This window comes from Tiliqua scincoides, chromosome 5 (genome assembly GCF_035046505.1).
Source record: "Tiliqua scincoides isolate rTilSci1 chromosome 5, rTilSci1.hap2, whole genome shotgun sequence".
Lineage (NCBI taxonomy): Eukaryota > Metazoa > Chordata > Lepidosauria > Squamata > Scincidae > Tiliqua > Tiliqua scincoides.
This window is the reverse complement of record NC_089825.1, coordinates 109,307,769-109,325,577: the sequence shown is the minus strand read 5'-3', so window position 1 is coordinate 109,325,577 and position 17,809 is coordinate 109,307,769. Positions and strand designations below refer to the sequence as shown.

General features: G+C 50.5%; 3 protein-coding genes across 3 annotated transcripts; all 3 read right to left on the bottom strand.

Moving 5' to 3' along the window:
• Positions 1–207: 207 nt before the first annotated feature.
• Positions 208–1,149, bottom strand: LOC136653085 (olfactory receptor 5B21-like). The gene has a single exon (XM_066630009.1). The coding sequence runs from the start codon at positions 1,147–1,149 to the stop codon at positions 208–210; it is 942 nt and encodes a 313-aa protein (XP_066486106.1).
• An 8,798-nt stretch (positions 1,150–9,947) lies between these two features.
• On the bottom strand, positions 9,948–12,372 carry LOC136653083 (putative olfactory receptor 2B8). The gene is made up of 2 exons (XM_066630008.1): positions 12,342–12,372; positions 9,948–10,912 (listed from the first exon to the last, which is right to left on the bottom strand). The coding sequence occupies exons 1-2, from the start codon at positions 12,370–12,372 to the stop codon at positions 9,948–9,950; spliced, it is 996 nt and encodes a 331-aa protein (XP_066486105.1).
• Positions 12,373–12,510: 138 nt separating this feature from the next.
• On the bottom strand, positions 12,511–13,784 carry LOC136653082 (basic salivary proline-rich protein 2-like). Its single transcript, XM_066630007.1, has 2 exons — positions 13,681–13,784; positions 12,511–13,357 (listed from the first exon to the last, which is right to left on the bottom strand). Exons 1-2 carry the CDS (start codon positions 13,782–13,784, stop codon positions 12,511–12,513), a joined length of 951 nt encoding a protein of 316 aa, XP_066486104.1.
• Positions 13,785–17,809: the final 4,025 nt, after the last annotated feature.

Below are 17,809 nucleotides of genomic sequence, written 5' to 3'. Positions count from 1 at the left end.
CAAACCACTTGGTGAATTATTTCTGAAATGTGGGACACTTTCAAAAGTGGGTTGTATCACAAACATCCTCTGCTCCAAGAGTGAAACCTGAAAGTTCCGCAAGGCAGGCAGAAGCATATTTAATATAGCTAATATAGAGAACAGAGTCTTGGCTTCACAATATTGAAGCAGAAAACCCACAATCATTTGGATTCTGTGAATGTAGTTTTAAGCCCTCCCCATGGCTTTCCAGAGTGCCCCTTGCACATCCTTGCTGCTCAAGCTATAGATGATCGGATTGAGCATTGGTGTGAGAATCCCGTATAGCACAGGCAAAATCTGATCCTTCTGCTGGGAGTATGTGGAGTTGGGATGGATGTAAGTGAAGATGATGGTGCCAAAGTAGATGTTGACCACAGTCAGGTGAGAAGCACAGGTAGAAAAGGCCTTGAGACGCCCTTCCTTGGTGCGGATTCTGACGATGGCCGAAACTATATAGACGTACGACACCCGAGTAACCAGAAATGAACCCATGATCACACCTCCACCCACCACAAAGGTCGCAATTTGATTGGCCTGAGTGTCAGAACAGGAGAGCTGAAACAGGGGTGGGTTGTCACAAAAGAAGTGTCGGATGACATTGTCCCGGCAGAAAGACAAAAGGGACATCATGCCAGAGTGCACACCAGAGTTAGTCAAGCCCAGAATCCAGGCAGATGCTGCCAGCCACACACACGTTTTGGGGTTCATGAATACACCATAGTGCAGTGGGTGGCAAATGGCAGCATACCGGTCATATGCCATCACACCCAGCAGGAGGCATTCAACGCCACCAAAGGAGATGAAGAAATACATTTGGGAGAAGCAACCAGCAAGGGAGATTTGCTTGTCCTGAGAGAGATAACTTATCAGCATCTTGGGAACAGTGGAAGATGTGTACCCAATGTCCACAACAGAGAGATTACCCAGAAAGAAATACATGGGGTTGTGCAGTCTGCTGTCCAAAGCGATGATGAGAAGAATGAGAGTGTTTCCACCTAGGGCCACCAAGTAGCAAAGGAGAAAGAGACCAAAGAGAATGAGTTGGACCTCTGGGTCACTGGAGAGCCCCAGGAGTATAAATTCAGTAACAGCTGTGCCATTCTGCACCATCCGATGTAGGGGCTCCATCTGTGAGGGAATATTAAATGGAATATTTGTCAAAAGGTGGCACATGGAATAGAGGGTTTAGCCACACAAATACAAGCATGAGAACAGTCAAAGCACAACAGCAGTTTTTTTTAATCCCTAGAAAGCATTTGTGCTGCCCCATTCCTTGCTTTCTCTCTCTCTCTCTCTTTCCAGCTTCCTCTTCCTAATGAACTCTCAGAAACTCACAGAATTTATATACCTGTAACTTTTCAAGAAGAAACATCAGCTTTCATAAACTCCAGTTCCCAGGACTATGGGAATATCTGATCCAACCCCATTATAGTGGAATTCGGTGGGGGGTTAGCCTACCTCCGCAGCTGAACTCCATTCCCTGCTAACACTAAAAATGCTTTTCTCCAACCACCACACATTAAGTATTTTTAAGCACATCATCTTCCCTTCTGATTGTAACAGTGTTGTATCAGGGCAGGGGTACATCCAGTGTTACAACCAGAGACAAAATTTGGATGCACAGATCAAGCTAAATATAACACAGAACATTTTTTTCCTCAAGATACACTTTTTGGAAGAGAGTTGCGATTGGATCTCCTAATATTTGTTTTTAAATTTAAAGTTAACAGATTCTAGATTTGTCTGAAATAACAGATTCAGATGAAATAGTGCTTATTCTTTATACTTATTCTATGTCTCCCCCCCTTGGGGCAAATAGCACTTACTCTGCCATGTCCCAGAAAACCCTCTTATCATTGCATTATCAAGGTAAGGAAAATTCCAGTTCTAGAACCATATACTGTATTAAAGGGAGGCTGTGGGGGGCATGCACTGGATCCTATCCCCCTTTTCTGCAGCCTCCCCACCCCCTTTTCTCCCTAAACTTCCACTAGTGAAATTGCTAGTCTGAGAAAACCCACTGAGGAGCAGGAGGCTTACAAAAGTGTCAGGGGATTAAATCTCCTTTTGCCTCTGAAGCCTCCTGATTTGTCCTCCCCCACTGGAAACAGTGTGGCCAGTTTTGGCATGGCTGCACCAGTGGGGGGGGATAAGAATAGAATTGGACTCTAATAATAATAATAATAATAATAATAATAATAATAATAATAATAATAATAATAACAGGTATTTATATACCGCCTTTCTTGGTCTTTATTCAAGACTTTATTCAAGGCTGTTTACATAGGCAGGCTTTATTAAATCCCTTATTAAATAGGGATTTTTACAATTTCAAAGAAGTTTCTTTTTTCAAGAACGACTACATTCAAGGTGTTTCATTCTGATCTGGCTTCACATTCTGGCCTCCATCCTCCCACGCTCAGAGCAGATGGAATTGCTCGACTTCAGCTTGTCAGCTGCTCCAAGGTCACACGGTGCTGGTGGCCTCGAACTGGCGACCTTGTGGTTGTTATCTTCAGGCAGACGGAGGCTCTACCCTCTAGACCAGGGGTGCCCAAACCCCGGCCCTGGGGCCACTTGCGGCCCTTGAGGCCTCTCAATGCGGCCCTCAGGGAGCCTCCAGTCTCCAATGAGCCTCTGGCCCTCCAGAGATTTGTTGGAGCCCGCACTGGCCCGACGCAACTGCTCTCAGCATGAGGGTGACTGTTTGACCTTTCACATGAGCTGTGGGATGAGGGCTTCCTCCACTGCTTGCTGGTTCACATCTGTGATGCAGTAGCGGCAGCAAAGGAAAGGCCAGTGTTGCTTTGTGCAAGGCCTTTTACAGGCCTTGAGCTATTTCAAGAACTTCCATCATTCATATAAGTGTATCTTTAATATAGTCATTTATGTAAACTTATGTAAATTTATTCAAATTTTAAATGTAAATTAATTATTTTTTTCCCTGGCCCCCAACACAGTGTCGGAGAGATGATGTGGCCCTCCTGCCAAAAACTTTGGACACCCCTGCTCTAGACCAGGGGTGTCCAAACTTTTTGGCAGGAGGGCCACATCATTTCTCTGACACTGTGTTGGGGGCTGGGGGGGAAGAATTAATTTACATTTAAAATTTGAATAAATTTACATAAATGAATATATTAAAGATGGACTCATATGAATGAATGAAGGTCTTGCAATAGCTCCAGGCCTTTAAAGTCCTGGCACAAAGCAAGACCACCCTTTCCTTCGCTGCCACTATTGCATCACAGACATGAAACAGCAAGCAGTGGAGGAAGCCCTCATCCCACAGCTCACGCAAGAGGTCAAACAGTTGCCCTCATGCTGAGAGCAGTTGCATCGGGCCAGTGCAGACTCCAACAAATCTCCAGAGGGCCAGAGGCTCATTGGAACCTGGGAGCTCCTTGAGGGCTGCATTGGGAGTCCTCGAGGGCCGCAAGTGGCCCCAGGGCCAGGGTTTGGGCACCCCTGCTCTAGACCAGACCTCCTGCCTGGTGCAGTTTAAACGCATTGCGTTCCCTTTGCAGCACTTTGCCTGGAGACAGGCCAATATAGGCTGGAGTTTCTAGCTTGGTCCAGTTTCTTAAAATACTGGGCCAAAGTGTGCTTCAGGGCTGACCAAAATCCATTGTTAAAGGGGTTATTGACTGACTCGCTGTTGTCTCCTTGCTTAGCTCTATTCAATAAGAATATTAGACAAATGGGTCTCGAGGAAGATCTGCAAGGAGCTGCTACACTTGAGATGTCTATCAGGCTCTTGATAACAAGACTAATAGACATAGAAAAGCAAGAGATTTTGGCTGCAGCACAAAAAAAATGTTCACCCCTAAATTTCCATCTTAACAATACCTTTGGTCTACAACCAAAATAATTGTTCTTTTTAGAGTGCCCCTTTGAATGGAGGGCTTTTACATTAGCCCGATGCAACTGTGCTGCCTTCTAATGACCTACTTGGTAGGTTTAGAAATGCCCCGAAGGAAAAACGATTTTGCAGTTGTGGCCTCAGAGAGGTAGATGCTCTTCCACACATTGTTCTGCATTGTGCTTTTAATCAGGTGCTCAGAGACCAGTATCTCCCCTCATTGTCAGGAAACAAAAAAGGTCTCTCTGAGATCACCTCTTTACAACTTTTGCTGGCAGGTGAATTTGAATTTCTGACCCTTCCAGTTGCTAAATTTCTACATTTGAGCAACTTGAAGCGGGCTAAGTTGATGGTTCTAAGCAACTTGGAGTAACTGTGTAAGCAAACTGGTGTGTTTTAACCCTTATTTACCCAGCACCCCCCAATAAAGACACAGTCAAGGGCATATGGTACAAAGGGCCACTTTATTAACTATTTAAATATACTTCAGATTGCAACAGGGCCTAACAAATAAGTCATGCGGGTTCTACATGGGGGAAACGGAGCTGCCCGTCTACTTCCCCCTATATGGATTTGGGCGACCACACCAGACTCTGGGCAGCGTCAGTACAAGCCTGCCGCTCCCTTCATTGTCACCCTGAAGGGGCAGGGTGGCAGGTTAGCTCAGGCCACCCGAGCGAACCCGCGATGCGCCTTTACCACCAGGCCGAGGTTCATCCAGCCTGCGTCACCCAGCCGGGAATGCCAGCATGACGAAGCGTGGAGTCCACCGGCCCTTGCCACCCTGCGGTGTACACCGATATGACCTTACCTACCCAAAACCCACACGACACCTGCCTAAAGTGACCAAGAAGACCTATGGAAAAACCCCTTTCCGTCCCTAACTCCACAGTCCGGGGTAGGCAAAAAACCACCAACCGATGTGCCAATTAGGCTGATGGCAAAAATTCCTACCCGGCCCCAGAAGGCGACCAGCTAGTCTCGGACTGCCAGAGGGTGGGCGGGTGGGTGACTGCTGCCTGGTCCCAACTGCGCGGGCTTCTCCGAGCAGCCTGCACGTGGCCCCAGACCAATTAGCCCCCAGCCAATCAGCTGTGAGGCTGGCCCGTCTTGTGTCTCGTTAGGGGGCAGGGTAAACGCTGGTGGCGCGCTAATACACATGCCACCAGAATTCTTATCTCTCTTTTAATATATACCATCATACATGACTGTTTGGAGATATTAGTTGTAAAACTATATGCCTAATAAAGGTTTGTTGTATGTTGTAATAGAATTGGACTCTAAATGGTGCCATTTAAATGAAATGAATTATTACACTCCACAGAACTTGACAGAGATACATACTGTAACAAGTAAACAATGCTTACACATTCAAGATGACTTCGGGCCACATCCTATTCAATTTTTCAGTGCCGGTGCAGCTGTACCAATGGGGCATGCACTGCATCCTGTGATGGGGAGGCAGTCACAGAGGCCTCCTCAATGTATGGGAACATTCGTTCCTTTACCTCAGAGCTGCATTGTGGCAGCACCGGTGCTGGAAAGTTAGATTGGATTGGACCCACAGAGATTTGTTTTCTGCCTCTGGTAGCCCAAGCCTAGGCAAGTCTACTCAGGAGTAAGTCTCATTCTAGTTGATGGGGCTTACTCCCAGGAATGTGTGGATTGAACTGCAGCCTGAAATATGGGTTTGGGGACTTGTAATGGCTATTGATAGATATATTTTTCATGAATGTATCTGAACTTAAGCTAGTGGCTGTCTCCACTGAATTTGGTAAATTCATTATAAGAACCTGACACCATGCTACTAATTCTTCTCCTCCTAGCCTCTTCCCCACAAATAATTAACTGCATGTGGCATATCTGTCAGAGGAAAATGATGCATCACTTGCCTCAAACACAGCATTGTCCAAGAGGGGAACACCAACTTCTCCCTTTTCCTCCAACGTGTAAACCTGGCCCATGCTTCTCCTTTGAAGAAATCACAACTGGGATGATGCCATTTGTAGTGGAGAATTTTGGGGTGAGAAAAGGATTCTTATCTCTTCCTTATCCATTGGTTTTCCCCTGAAACTTCCCCTACCAGTCACGTTTCTTCAGCCTAAGTGCTAAGCTCTTGTTTCCTCACTGGATTGTCAATTATGTAGTGAGGAGATGGACGGGACGGGAGAGGACGGGACGATGACCTTGTGAGCTGCTCCACCACATTCTTATATTATACATCCCGTTTCTGGGCAAGGTAATTGAGCGGGTGGTGGCGTCCCAACTCCAGAGGGTCTTGGATGAAGCGGATTATCTGGATCCTTTTCAGTCTGGCTTCAGGCCGGGCTTTGGGACGGAAACCACCTTGGTCGCCTTGGTGGATGACCTACGCCGGGGACTGGACAGGGGGAGTGCGTCCCTGTTGGTCCTGCTGGACCTCTCAGCGGCTTTCGATACCATCGACCATGGTATCCTTCTAGGCCGATTGGCCGAGTTGGGAGCTGGAGGCACTGTTTTGCGGTGGTTCCGCTCCTACTTGGAGGGTCGGTCCCAGATGGTGGTGCTGGGGGATGCCTGTTCGACACCCTGGCCCTTGAGATGCGGGGTGCCACAGGGCTCAATTCTGTCCCCCATGCTATTTAACATCTACATGAAACCGCTGGGAGAGGTCATCCGGGGGTTTGGAGTGGGGTGCCATCAATATGCTGATGACACCCAGCTCTATCTCTCCTTTCCTCCAGACTCCAGGATGGCGGTTGAGGACCTGGAGCGCTGTCTGGAGGCAGTGAGGATCTGGATGGGGGCTAACAAGCTGAAATTAAATCCGGATAAGACAGAGGCTCTCCTGGTTAGGAAATCCTCGATGCAGGTGCTGGACTATTGGCTTGCGCTGAATGGGGTTGCACTCCCTCTGAAGGAGCAGGTCCGCAGCTTGGGGGTCCACCTGGACTCGCAGCTGCTCCTGGATTCCCAGGTGGCGGCTGTGGCAAGGGGGGCCTTCGCTCAGCTTCGGCTGGTGCGCCAGCTGCGGCCGTACTTGGATCGTGCAGACCTGGCCACGGTGATCCATGCCTCGGTGACATCGAGATTAGATTACTGTAACGCGCTCTATGTGGGGCTGCCCTTGAAGACGGTTCGGAAACTGCAACTAGTGCAGAATGCGGCAGCCCGTGTGGTTACTGGAGGTAGGCGGTTCGACCCTGTCACTCCGCTTCTCCAGCGGCTGCACTGGCTGCCCATTCGTTTCCGGGCCCAATTCAAGGTGCTGGTATTGACCTTTAAAGCCCTATACTGCTCTGGACCAGGGTATCTTAGAGATCGCCTGCTCCTGTACAATCCGGCTCGCCCTCTCAGGTCATCAGAGAAGGCCTTTTTACAAGTGCCGCCGCCTAGGGAGGTACGTGGGGCGGCTGCAAGAAATAGGGCCTTCTCAGTAGTGGCACCAACGCTATGGAACTCCCTTCCCCTTGACTTAAGAATGGCTCCCTCTCTTGGGACCTTTCGGCAAGGCCTGAAGACCCTTCTGTTTAAGCAGGCCTTCTGAGTTCTTGGCCTTTTAACATCTTTTTAACATCTTTTAATATTTTTTTTTACAGGCCTGATTCTTTTATGACTTGCTGCTGCTCTATGCTCTTTTTACTTATTTTTACTCTGACTGCTGTTTTTAGTATGTGTTAATATGTTATTATTTGTTTTTTAAATTGTTTTTAATATGTTGTAAGCCGCCTTGAGTCCCTTCGGGGAGAAAGGCGGGGTAGAAATAAAGTTATTATTATTATTATTATTATTATTATATTGCCCAAAGTTCTTCAGTTTAGTGTGATGGGAAAAGAGCTTGCATGCAGCTGCAATTATATTTTAAAACTCATCTCTGTTAATATAAGATTAAACTGTGGAGTGTGATTTGAACTGGTGACTGTGAGGTGTGATGGCTCACACATGCAAGCTTCGCTGCAGCCATCAAGCGGGGAACATACATGTGTCTACTAGTTGTTGGACTGAGGAAAATAACTGGTTTCAGATCAAAATGCAAATTTTTATGAGTTTTCATTGAAATTAGCTGCTAACATCACTTGTTTCATCTTTACTAATGCAATACATCTCCGAATGTCTTCCTGAGGACAGTGAAGTCAACAAATATTTAATCATTTCATGTGCTTAAAGATCTGGTCATAACTGATGACGGAAGGCCGGAAATTAATAATGATAATGATAGAATCTTGACTAGAGCCTGAATTGTAACCTATAATGATCTAGCTAGATCCTGAATTGTAAGCCCAGCATAGGTTGCAATAAAGTAATAAAATAATGAGGATGTTGTTCATCACACATGGTATTTCAATTATAACCTTACCTGCTCAGTATTGATCTTTTAGTTTTATGCAGTAAGTAAGCCATTCTGAAGCTCCATCCTGGAATATATCTCAATAAAAAAGAAATCCTCTTAAATTGCCAAGAGCAAGCTCACCAATACTTCTCCCTCTGGCTTCTTCAAGCCACAGCTCCAAATCGTACAGTACACAGACCAGGCTAGGCAAATATGCCAGTGTGATATGCCCAGGGGAATGATTGCTACATACTATTTTGATTCTTACAGATAACATTATTTATTCCTTTTGGGAATTCAAGAAAGAGTATTTGGTAGAGGTAGTTTAGCACAAGATACACAACATTTGAGGTATAGAGGAACATTCATAATTATTTTCTTGGATATATTGCAAGTCACAGGATGATAAACATAACCTTAAAATGCCACACTCTGAAGTCATCATAACATACATTGAATCAGGACCAGGTAATTAACATTCCCTCTCTGATAGCTGAAAACATCTATTTAAAAAAAAAAAAGGCAACTATGAAGTGTCCATCTCTTGTGCTTCCCTTATAACTCCTTGCTATTAAAAAAGGAGCAAGTGAGGAAATTGTAGCTCTGTAACTTTGCGCAATGAAAGTGCATTCTGGATGCATTTGTATGTCTTTCACACTAGTAGGCACACACAGGCATATATAAATATGAAACACATAATGTTCAGAGAGATGGTGCTGAAGCAACAGAATATACATAGAGTGGCAATTACCTGACATATGGCAAGCATTTCCTCCTCACTAGAGGATGATATTTATGCTCAGATGGTCATTTAATCACAAATCTGCACCATACATTAAAATGAAATATGGGCAAGATAGAAATTCTCCTTATGCTGTGGACAATGACATTACGTTGACTAGTTCTTGATGAGGTTGAGTTCCACAGGAAGGACTAGGTGCACAAATTGGTAATGCTCCTGGAGCCCACCTTAATCCTGGATAAGCAGGTGTGGGCCATGGTTGGTCTTCTAGCTACACTTGTTCCTGTCCCAGACAGACCTTGCCACATGGTTCAATCCAAACTAGCATCAGGCCAGCGCACGCCATTTATGGCGGTGGAAAGGTTTTCTGCTACTGTAAAATGGCGGATGGCTGTGAGCTGTGTGCACTACGAATGGCAATTTTTCCAAGTGCTGTTGCAAGAGGTGGCAGCACTAGAAGGAAATCACCAGATTCAGTTGTACCTGCTGGTACAGGTAAGCATCTGGTGGGAGTGGGGGGAGGAAAACGGGAAACAGGGTGGGCGAATTAGGAGCATTTTGGGGCAGGCGGGGGTATGACAGGAGCAGCTCCCCCAATAACCTAACCCCTGTTATGTTCCTGACATGCCCCTTTAGATAAACAACTTGTGAAGATGAGAGGAACATTGAAGGCCCTCCCTAACTTTTGCAAACTCATACCTAGGTCAAACAAAAATCACCGGGAGATTTTCCATCAATCTTTATTATGTTTTTTTAGCAGAGGCCTTTACAAATGTATTAGTGTTTCAACAATTAGTACACATAGAGTTGAGCACATATTTTGTACCTAGGTCAGAAGCAGAAGGAAACCAACAGGTGACCAATAAGACCTTATTCCAAGTTGCACAACAGCCACCTCCTACCCTGCGCTGGATACAGCACAGGCTAGTCAACCTTCCTGTTCCAATGCAGGATATGGTTGGGCTACCCATTGATTGTGTGTCACATCAGACCTTCTCAAGACAATGATCCCATACTTATAACCTGTCTTTCCCAAGCGCTCTCCAAAAGGCCCCCTGCACTTCCTTGTTTATAAAGCTGTAGATCAAGGGGTTTAGCAGGGGAGTAATGATGGCATACAACACAGAAACCAGGCGATCTTCTTCCAAGGAATGGTTTGAGGATGGACGCATATAGGTGTAAATGATGGTGCCATAGAAGGTGCTCACCACTGTGAGGTGGGAAGCACAGGTAGAGAATGGCTTGATCCTACCACGGGTCATGTGGATTTTGAGCACTGCAGAGACAATGAGGGTGTAGGAAAGAAGAGTCAGGGAGAAAGGCACAATAATGACCCCCACAGAGATAGTGAAGTTCATCAACTTGACAAGAAATACATCAGAGCAAGAAAGGTGCAGAATAGGAGGAATGTCACAGAAGAAATGGTCAATTTCATTGGAGTGGCAGAAATCTAGGGAAAAGATTAATGCTGTGTTGACAACAGAATTGATGTTGCCAATAATCCACAAAACCGCCAGCAAAATGCCACGGATGGGCTGTCTCATGAGCAGGGTATAGTGCAGAGGGTGACAGATGGCTGCATAGCGGTCATAAGCCATGGCTGAGAGAAGTACACATTCTGTGCCTCCCAAAGTGACAAAGAAATACATTTGGAGAGCACATCCTATGAAGGAGATGGATTTGTCCCCTGATAAGAGGTCCCACTGTGTCCTTGGAACTGTGGTAGATGTGTAACAGATCTCTACAAAAGAGAGATTCCCCAAGAGGAAGTACATGGGGGTTTTGAGGCGTTGGTCAACTCTGATCAATATAATGATGACTAGATTCCCTGCCAAAGTCAACAGGTAGACTAACAGGCCTATAGCAAAGAGAAGACTCTTGTTCTTTGGATCAATAGAGAATCCCTTGAGGACAAATCCTGTGACATCTGTATTCCTTTCAGATTGATGGAGTCCATCTTCAGCCAAGATACTGTAACATGCTAGGCAGGAGACAGCATCACACTTTATACTGTTAATGCTGGAAATTTCAAAAAGATGTTTAAAAAATAAGATATTTATTTGCTCCTGCTTTGGAAATGTAACAGAGTTGAACCACAGGGATTCTAGAGGAAAGATGAAAATGATACAATATTTTTATTAATTTAAAATATTTATACCCCGCCTTTCATCTGCCGGAGCAAATGTCCAGGGCAGATATTGTGATCCATCTTTCCAAGATGGTCGTTCAGGTGAAATTCTTTTTCAGCCAGACAGCCTCACTGAGGGTGAGAATTCTGTCTTTACAGAAAAAGACCTTGAACTTCTAAATATAGAAGTAAATTAAGATGATCACAAAAACTCAAAATTTTCCCATCAGATAAAAGTATATCAGTTCTGCTTAAACCAGAAAAGCTCTCAGCACAGTACAAATTTCAACAGTTACCTTAGATAAACTGCACATGCAACACAAAATGTTTTTTAAAACTACAGCTGCAATCCATTGCACACTTTCCAGACAGTAAGCCCCATTGTAGACCAGAGGACTTACTTTGGAGTAGACAAGTAAAGGGTTGTGCTGTAAGTATGCTTGCTAGAGATACAGGAAGCATCAAAACAAATTAAATGTCAGAAAGCAATGATAGAATTTCGTCTTCTCTGGCAAACATAGCTGCAAACCTTATCTGACTGACTGAATCCTGATATTGTTTGTTCCCTGACAATGAAAACAGAGCGTAGGCATACTAAGAGGACTCTCCCCCCCCCCCCATTCTTCTCAGGCAAGTTCTCAAAAACTCTTTCCCTTCCAGGCTCCCAGGACAAAGGCACCTCCCACAAGAAATGTGACTGGGGTACACACAGGGATATGGGAGAGGAGTGGCCACTGGACAATTGTATAGGAGGCATATGTATCATGAGGCATATATAAGGCGTAGAAGTAACCCCTCCCCCCCATATTGGCAGTAGGTGAGCAGCACATTGCCAGATAAATTGCATAGCAGGAGAAAAGGATTGGAATAGAGGAGGGTATGTCTTCAAAGAATGCCTGTGGGTGAATCCTCTTTCATGAGGATTTCCATGCACCTTGGCATGCACCCCCGTCCCCCTCCTGTTGGGCCCATTTTAATCCCTCTGTCCAACCTGCACATGCTGGATCTTGTCTGATCTCAGAAGCTGGCAGGGTCAGGCCTGGTTGGTTCTTGGATGGGAGACCACCTGGGAATATCAGGTGCTGTGGCTTGCTGCAGGGCCGCTCCAGGCCGGCTCTCTTTGTTCCTTTGGGGCCCTGGCCTCGGGTGGGCGGGCCCCGGGTAGCAAGGTGGGTTGCTGGTGGGGCCTGTGGCCCGGGCGCTGATGGAGGGGGCTGCCCCCCGGGACCTATAGGGGCCGCCATCTTGGGGAGGGCCTAAATCTTATGACCCTCTGTTTTACCCCTGCTGTGCATGCGCGGGGCCAGCGCCATCTTGGGATGGTCTCAGCCTTCGCGCATGCGCAAATCGGCGCCGACGTGCTGGGCCGGTGCCATCTTGGGAGGGCTAGCCTTCGCGCATGCGCAAAGCGAGGCCTGGCGCCATCGTGGGGGTTTTTTATTTTGCCCGCATCAGCGCGGGCGCCATGTTGGGACGGTTGCGCCCTCTGCGCCGGTTTCGCGCATGCGCGGCCGGCGCCATGTTGGGAGTGCCTGCCCTCGGCCTCCCCTCGCCACCATATTGGGTGGGTTGTTCCCCCCTTGCCGCGTGGTATCGGCAGCCTGGCTGGCCCCCGCAGGACCGCTTGAAGTTGCGCAATCAGCGCCGGGGGGGCTGGGCCCCCCTCCTTTGCCGCGTGAGCGGGGGAGGTGGTGGCCGCCCCCAGGGCATGGCCCGGGCGCCATGTTGGGAGGGCTGGCATGCGGCCTCCCCTTGCCGCCATTTTGGGAGGGTTTTTCCCCTCCTTGCCGGGCGCTTGCTGTGGCCGGGCAGGGCCCCGACCTGGCCGGCTGTCGCGGCGCGATTGGCGCTTGCCCCCCCGCCACGCGCTTGCGGGGGTGACGGGGAGGCTTTTGCCATGTGCCACGGGCTTGCGGCGGACGGATCGGGCCACGCCGTATCGACGGCCACGGTGCAGTCAGCACCGCTGGTGGGCTGCGCGCTGGGCAGGGGTCGTGGGGGTGGCGGCCCCCCCGGGGTTTTGGGGCAGTCGCCATGTTGGGAGGGTCGGCCTTCGGCCTCCCCTCGCCACCATCTTGGGAGGGTTTCCCTCCCTGCAGGTCGGGCTGGGCCCCTGCTGGACTGCTGGTCACGGCGCAATGAGTGCCTGTGGGGGGGCGGGTCCCTGGCAGCACGCTCGGCAGGGGTGGCTGAGGGGCGGTCCCACCCCCGCGGGGTGTCAGCAGGGGTGCCTCGGACCCCGTGCCCGTTTGGCCGTCGGTGGTGGTGCGGGGGCGTCGGGGTAGGCTGGACCCCCGCCTAGGTGCACCAGATGCAGGATCCTCATTCACACCCCCCACAGGCAAAATGGGCCAGTCTTTTCCCCTCTGGTCGTTCAGCTCCCCCCCTTTTTCGGCACTGCCTGAGGGTGGGGTGCGGCTGGAGGTCGGGCGAAAGGGGGGTCTCGGCCTTCCTCACCCCATTGAGATTTGATTGCAGTGCTGGTGCAATCACTGCTCATGTGGGTTATGCGGGCGAGTGTATCGGGCACTAATTGCTTGTTTCATCGCTTCCGTTCCAGGTTAGCCTTGTTCCTTGCTCAATCTCTCTTCATCATGCGTAGGTCTCAGCGTAGAGCCAACCGCAAGGTGGCCGCTGCCGCATTGCCGGCCGGGAGCACGGGGGCTTCTCTGGCGGGGCAGGTCGTTCCCACGCCAGATCTGGTTAACATAGCTGCACAGGTCATGGCGGTACAAGGGGAGATGGTGCCTTCATCAGGTACTCCCCGAGTGGGGGGCAATGCTCCGCCTGAGAAGCGGGTGTGCTCCTCCCTGTCTGATGTCCTGCAAGGGATTTTGGACAGGCTCACAGCCTTGGAAGGTTGCAGGCCGGCAACAGCGGCAACACCAGCAGCAATTGAGAGGCCTGCTTTGGGCCACGCTTTGACACCGGCGAGAGAAGCTCCAGCGGCCTCTGCAGACAGCAATGCAGCAGAGGCCCCCTACACGTATGTGGCAGTTCCCAGCCCCGACACGGGGACCCAGGCCGGCATGGGTGAGTATGAAGGGAGAGGCTTGGCGGGAATTGCGGGAGTCTGGGGAGGTTGCGCTTTTCCGCACAACCAGCGGGGGTGCCCAGGGTCTACAATTGATGGCCCGGAAGGGCAACCAGGTTTGCCTCAGCCTGCACCCGTCTTGGCTGTGGCGGAGACTACGCAGCCCCACTGCTTGGCAGTATCTACGTCAGGCCCTGCGCAAGCGCAGAATGGCGCCCAGGGAGCTGGGGCACAGCTGGCGGTGGGGGTTACAGCGACAGGTGAGCTCCCGGCAGGGCAGGGTGAGGCTTATCCAGCTTTGCAGCCAGCCAGCGCAGCACAGGCCTGGCAGGCTGGGACGCCGGTGCAGAGTGGGGCAGGGCCGGCAGCGGGTACATGGCCACTATCGGCCCCTGCTTCCAAGGCGGTCACTCAAGGGGCTCCCCCCCTTTCCCCTATGCCTTACGGGGAGGAGGCGCTTCCACTGGGGGATCATTTAGCCCCGGCGATTAAGGAGAAGATTTGGAAGGGTGAGTACGTGGACCTTTTCAGCCTTCTCCACAGAGAGTCAGAGCCTGAGGGCAGGCCAGGGGAGTGCAGTAGAGAGCATCAGACAGTTTGTAAGCCTAAAATCGACCGGAACTGGACTAATTGGCTGACAGGGTTTACCATATACATGGGGGTAGTACTGCAGAGAGACCCATCCAGAGGCCCAGCGCTGGTAAAGTACCTGGACATGATTCACAGAGCCTTTAGGGGATATTCTGGTTCAGGTTGGCTGGCGTATGATGAGCAGTTTCGCATGCGCTTGGGAAATAATCCGCAGCTTTCTTGGGAAAGGACGAACTCAGAGTTGTGGATGCAGCTTGTGATGGCGGGAGGTACTGCAGGGGGCGAGCGCTCGGACAGCGGCCACCTGATTGCCAAGAACATCAATGCGCGCCCGACTGGGCTGCCACAGGTGGTAGCGCCGGGCCGGCGGGTTCAACCCCCACGGGCTTGCTATGAATATGCTTCGGCAGGGTACTGCTCTAGGTCAGGCTGTACCTTCCAGCACAACTGTGGTCTGTGCGGCGCAGGCCACCCCATCACCTCCTGCCCGAGGGGTTATCGCGACAGAAGACCTAGGCGTCGCGGCTCAGGTCAGAAGAAGGGAGGCGGTGCAGGTGACACGCCTGCTCCCAAAGGGGCCAAGTCCGATTAGGCTACCGGTTTTGGCCGAGCTGCTGCGCGACTACCCTGATCACGCTGCGGCAGAATTCCTGTGGGAAGGTTTCAATCAGGGTTTCCGGATACACTCACCACATCCCAAGGGTGTGAGCTTGGCTCAAAACTTGAGGTCAGTCAAGGGCATGGAGGACATAGTCCAGAGGAAGATTGCCAAGGAGGTGGGTTTGGGGTGAGTGCTGGGCCCTTTTCCTGCTCCCCCTTTGCCTGACCTTCGGGTTTCTCCGTTGGGGGTGGTGCCTAAGAAGGCTCCAGGGGAATACCGCCTCATTCACCATCTGTCCTACCCCAAAGGGACGTTGGTGAATGACGGAATTTCCGACCAGTACTGCACGGTCTACTACACGTCTATCGACCAGGCTGTACGCATATTGAGGCGCTGCGGCCCAGGTGCGTTTATGGCTAAATGTGATATCGAGTCCGCTTTCTGCCTGCTTCCGGTGCATCCTGCAGATTTCTGCTTGCTGGGCTTTGCCTTCCAGGGCCAATTTTATCTGGATCGGGCACTCCCAATGGGGTGTTCACTGAGTTGTGCCACTTTCGAGCGTTTTAGTACAATGCTGGAATGGGCCCTACGGAAGCGGTGCGGAGCGCAAACTACTGCGCACTATCTCGATGACTTTATTTTTATGGGTCCAGCTGGCACAGGTCAGTGCCAGAGATTGCTCACCACTTTCGAGGCACTGGCACGCGATTTAGGGTTACCGCTGGCTCAGGATAAGACAGAGGGCCCCTCTCCCCGCATGACCTTTTTGGGAATCGAGCTTGACTCAGTGGCGGTGGCAAGCAGGCTACCGAGCGACAAGCTGGCAGCACTAGTGTCCCGATTGCAGGCTGTGATACAGGCTAAGAAGATTACGCTGCGGGAATTGCAGGCGCTGGTAGGGCACCTGAATTTTGCTTGCAGGGTGGTCGCGCCAGGGAGGGCTTTCCTGCGTAGATTGTGCGAGGCCATGGCGGGGTTGCGCTCGCCACATCACAGGGTCCGGGTCACAGAGGCCATGCGGGAAGACATGGTGGTCTGGCTTCGTTTCCTGGAGGAATTCAATGGGGTGTCGTTCTGGCGTTCTGAGCAGCTGCTCAAGGCTGACTTGCAGGTGCACTCAGACGCAGCGGGAGGTTTTGGTTTTGGCATCTTTTTCCGCAGACGATGGTGCACGGCACCGTGGCCGCAGAGCTGGGCGCAGGGTGGCATCACGGCTGACCTTACTTTCCTGGAGCTTTTCCCGATAGTGGTGGCAGAGCACATCTGGGCCGGTGAGTTCCAGAACGCCTCGGTGCGATTCTGGTGTGATAACCAGGCAGTGGTGGCCGTAGTGAACTTGATGTCTTCTAAATCCCCCAGGGTCATGAGGCTTGTGCGGCAGTTCATTCTGCAATGCCTGCGCATCAATGCTCTTTTTGTAGCGCAACACATTCCAGGGGTTGAGAATTGCATCGCGGATGCTTTGTCTCGATTTCAGGAGGACCGATTTCGGGAACTTGCCCCTGGGGCAGCGCCATCCCCGGACCACATGCCTCCTTGGCTCTGGGACCTTGGCTTACAGAAGTAAACGAGGTCATATGTGCCTCACTGGTGCCCAGCACGCAGAGGGGCTACTCACGGAAGGTAACGGAGTTTGCTGAATTTAGATGGGCGGCCAGGTTGCCCATCCAGTGGCCGGCGCCAGTTGAGCACTTGCTGCTTTTCCTTCTCCACCTGCAGCGGTCCGGAAGGGCAGTTAGCTCCCTACCGGGCTTCATGTCTGCCATAGCATTTGTTTCAAAAGCAGGGGACTACCCCGATTTCACTCAGGACTTCAGAGTACGGAGGATGTTAGAAGGCTTCGCTAGGAAAACACCCCCTGTCCGGGACCAAAGGCGCCCCATCATGCCAGAATTGCTTGGGGGTATCGCGGGGACCTTCTCAACCCTTTGTTCATCACCATGTGAGGTTCAGCTTTTCAGGGCCGCATTGCTTACAGCTTTCTTTGGCGCGTTTCGTCCCAGCGAGTTCCTTGCAAAAAGCAAGACCGATCAATCTGCGCGGGCCCTCCGGAGGGCGGACCTAACCTGGGTGCCCGGAGGAGTCTTAATTTACCTGAGATGGTCTAAGACAGACCAAAGAGGCATCGGTTGCTCGGTAACCCTTAAGGAGGTGGTAGGAATGCCATTGTGCCCAGTGGCGGCGTTAAGGGAGTACATGGCTCTCTCGGGGGAATGCTCAGGGGCTCTCTTCCAGCATGAGGATGGTTCTCCCCTCACACTGTTCCAGTTTCGAGCAATTTTCTCACGGGCGCTGGGGGCTTTAGGGTTGCAGCCTAGAGAGTTTGGCCTACACTCCCTCTGCATTGGCGCAGCCTCGGCAGCAGCTGCGTTAGGGCTGTCAGGGGAAGACATACAAAAGATCGGTCGTTGGCGTTCATCAACCTACAGGCGCTACATGCGCAAGTGACGCGTGTAGCGTCCGGGCATACCCCAACTGTGGGGGGAGCAGCGTGAAGTCAATACCTTGCAATAACATCTCTGTT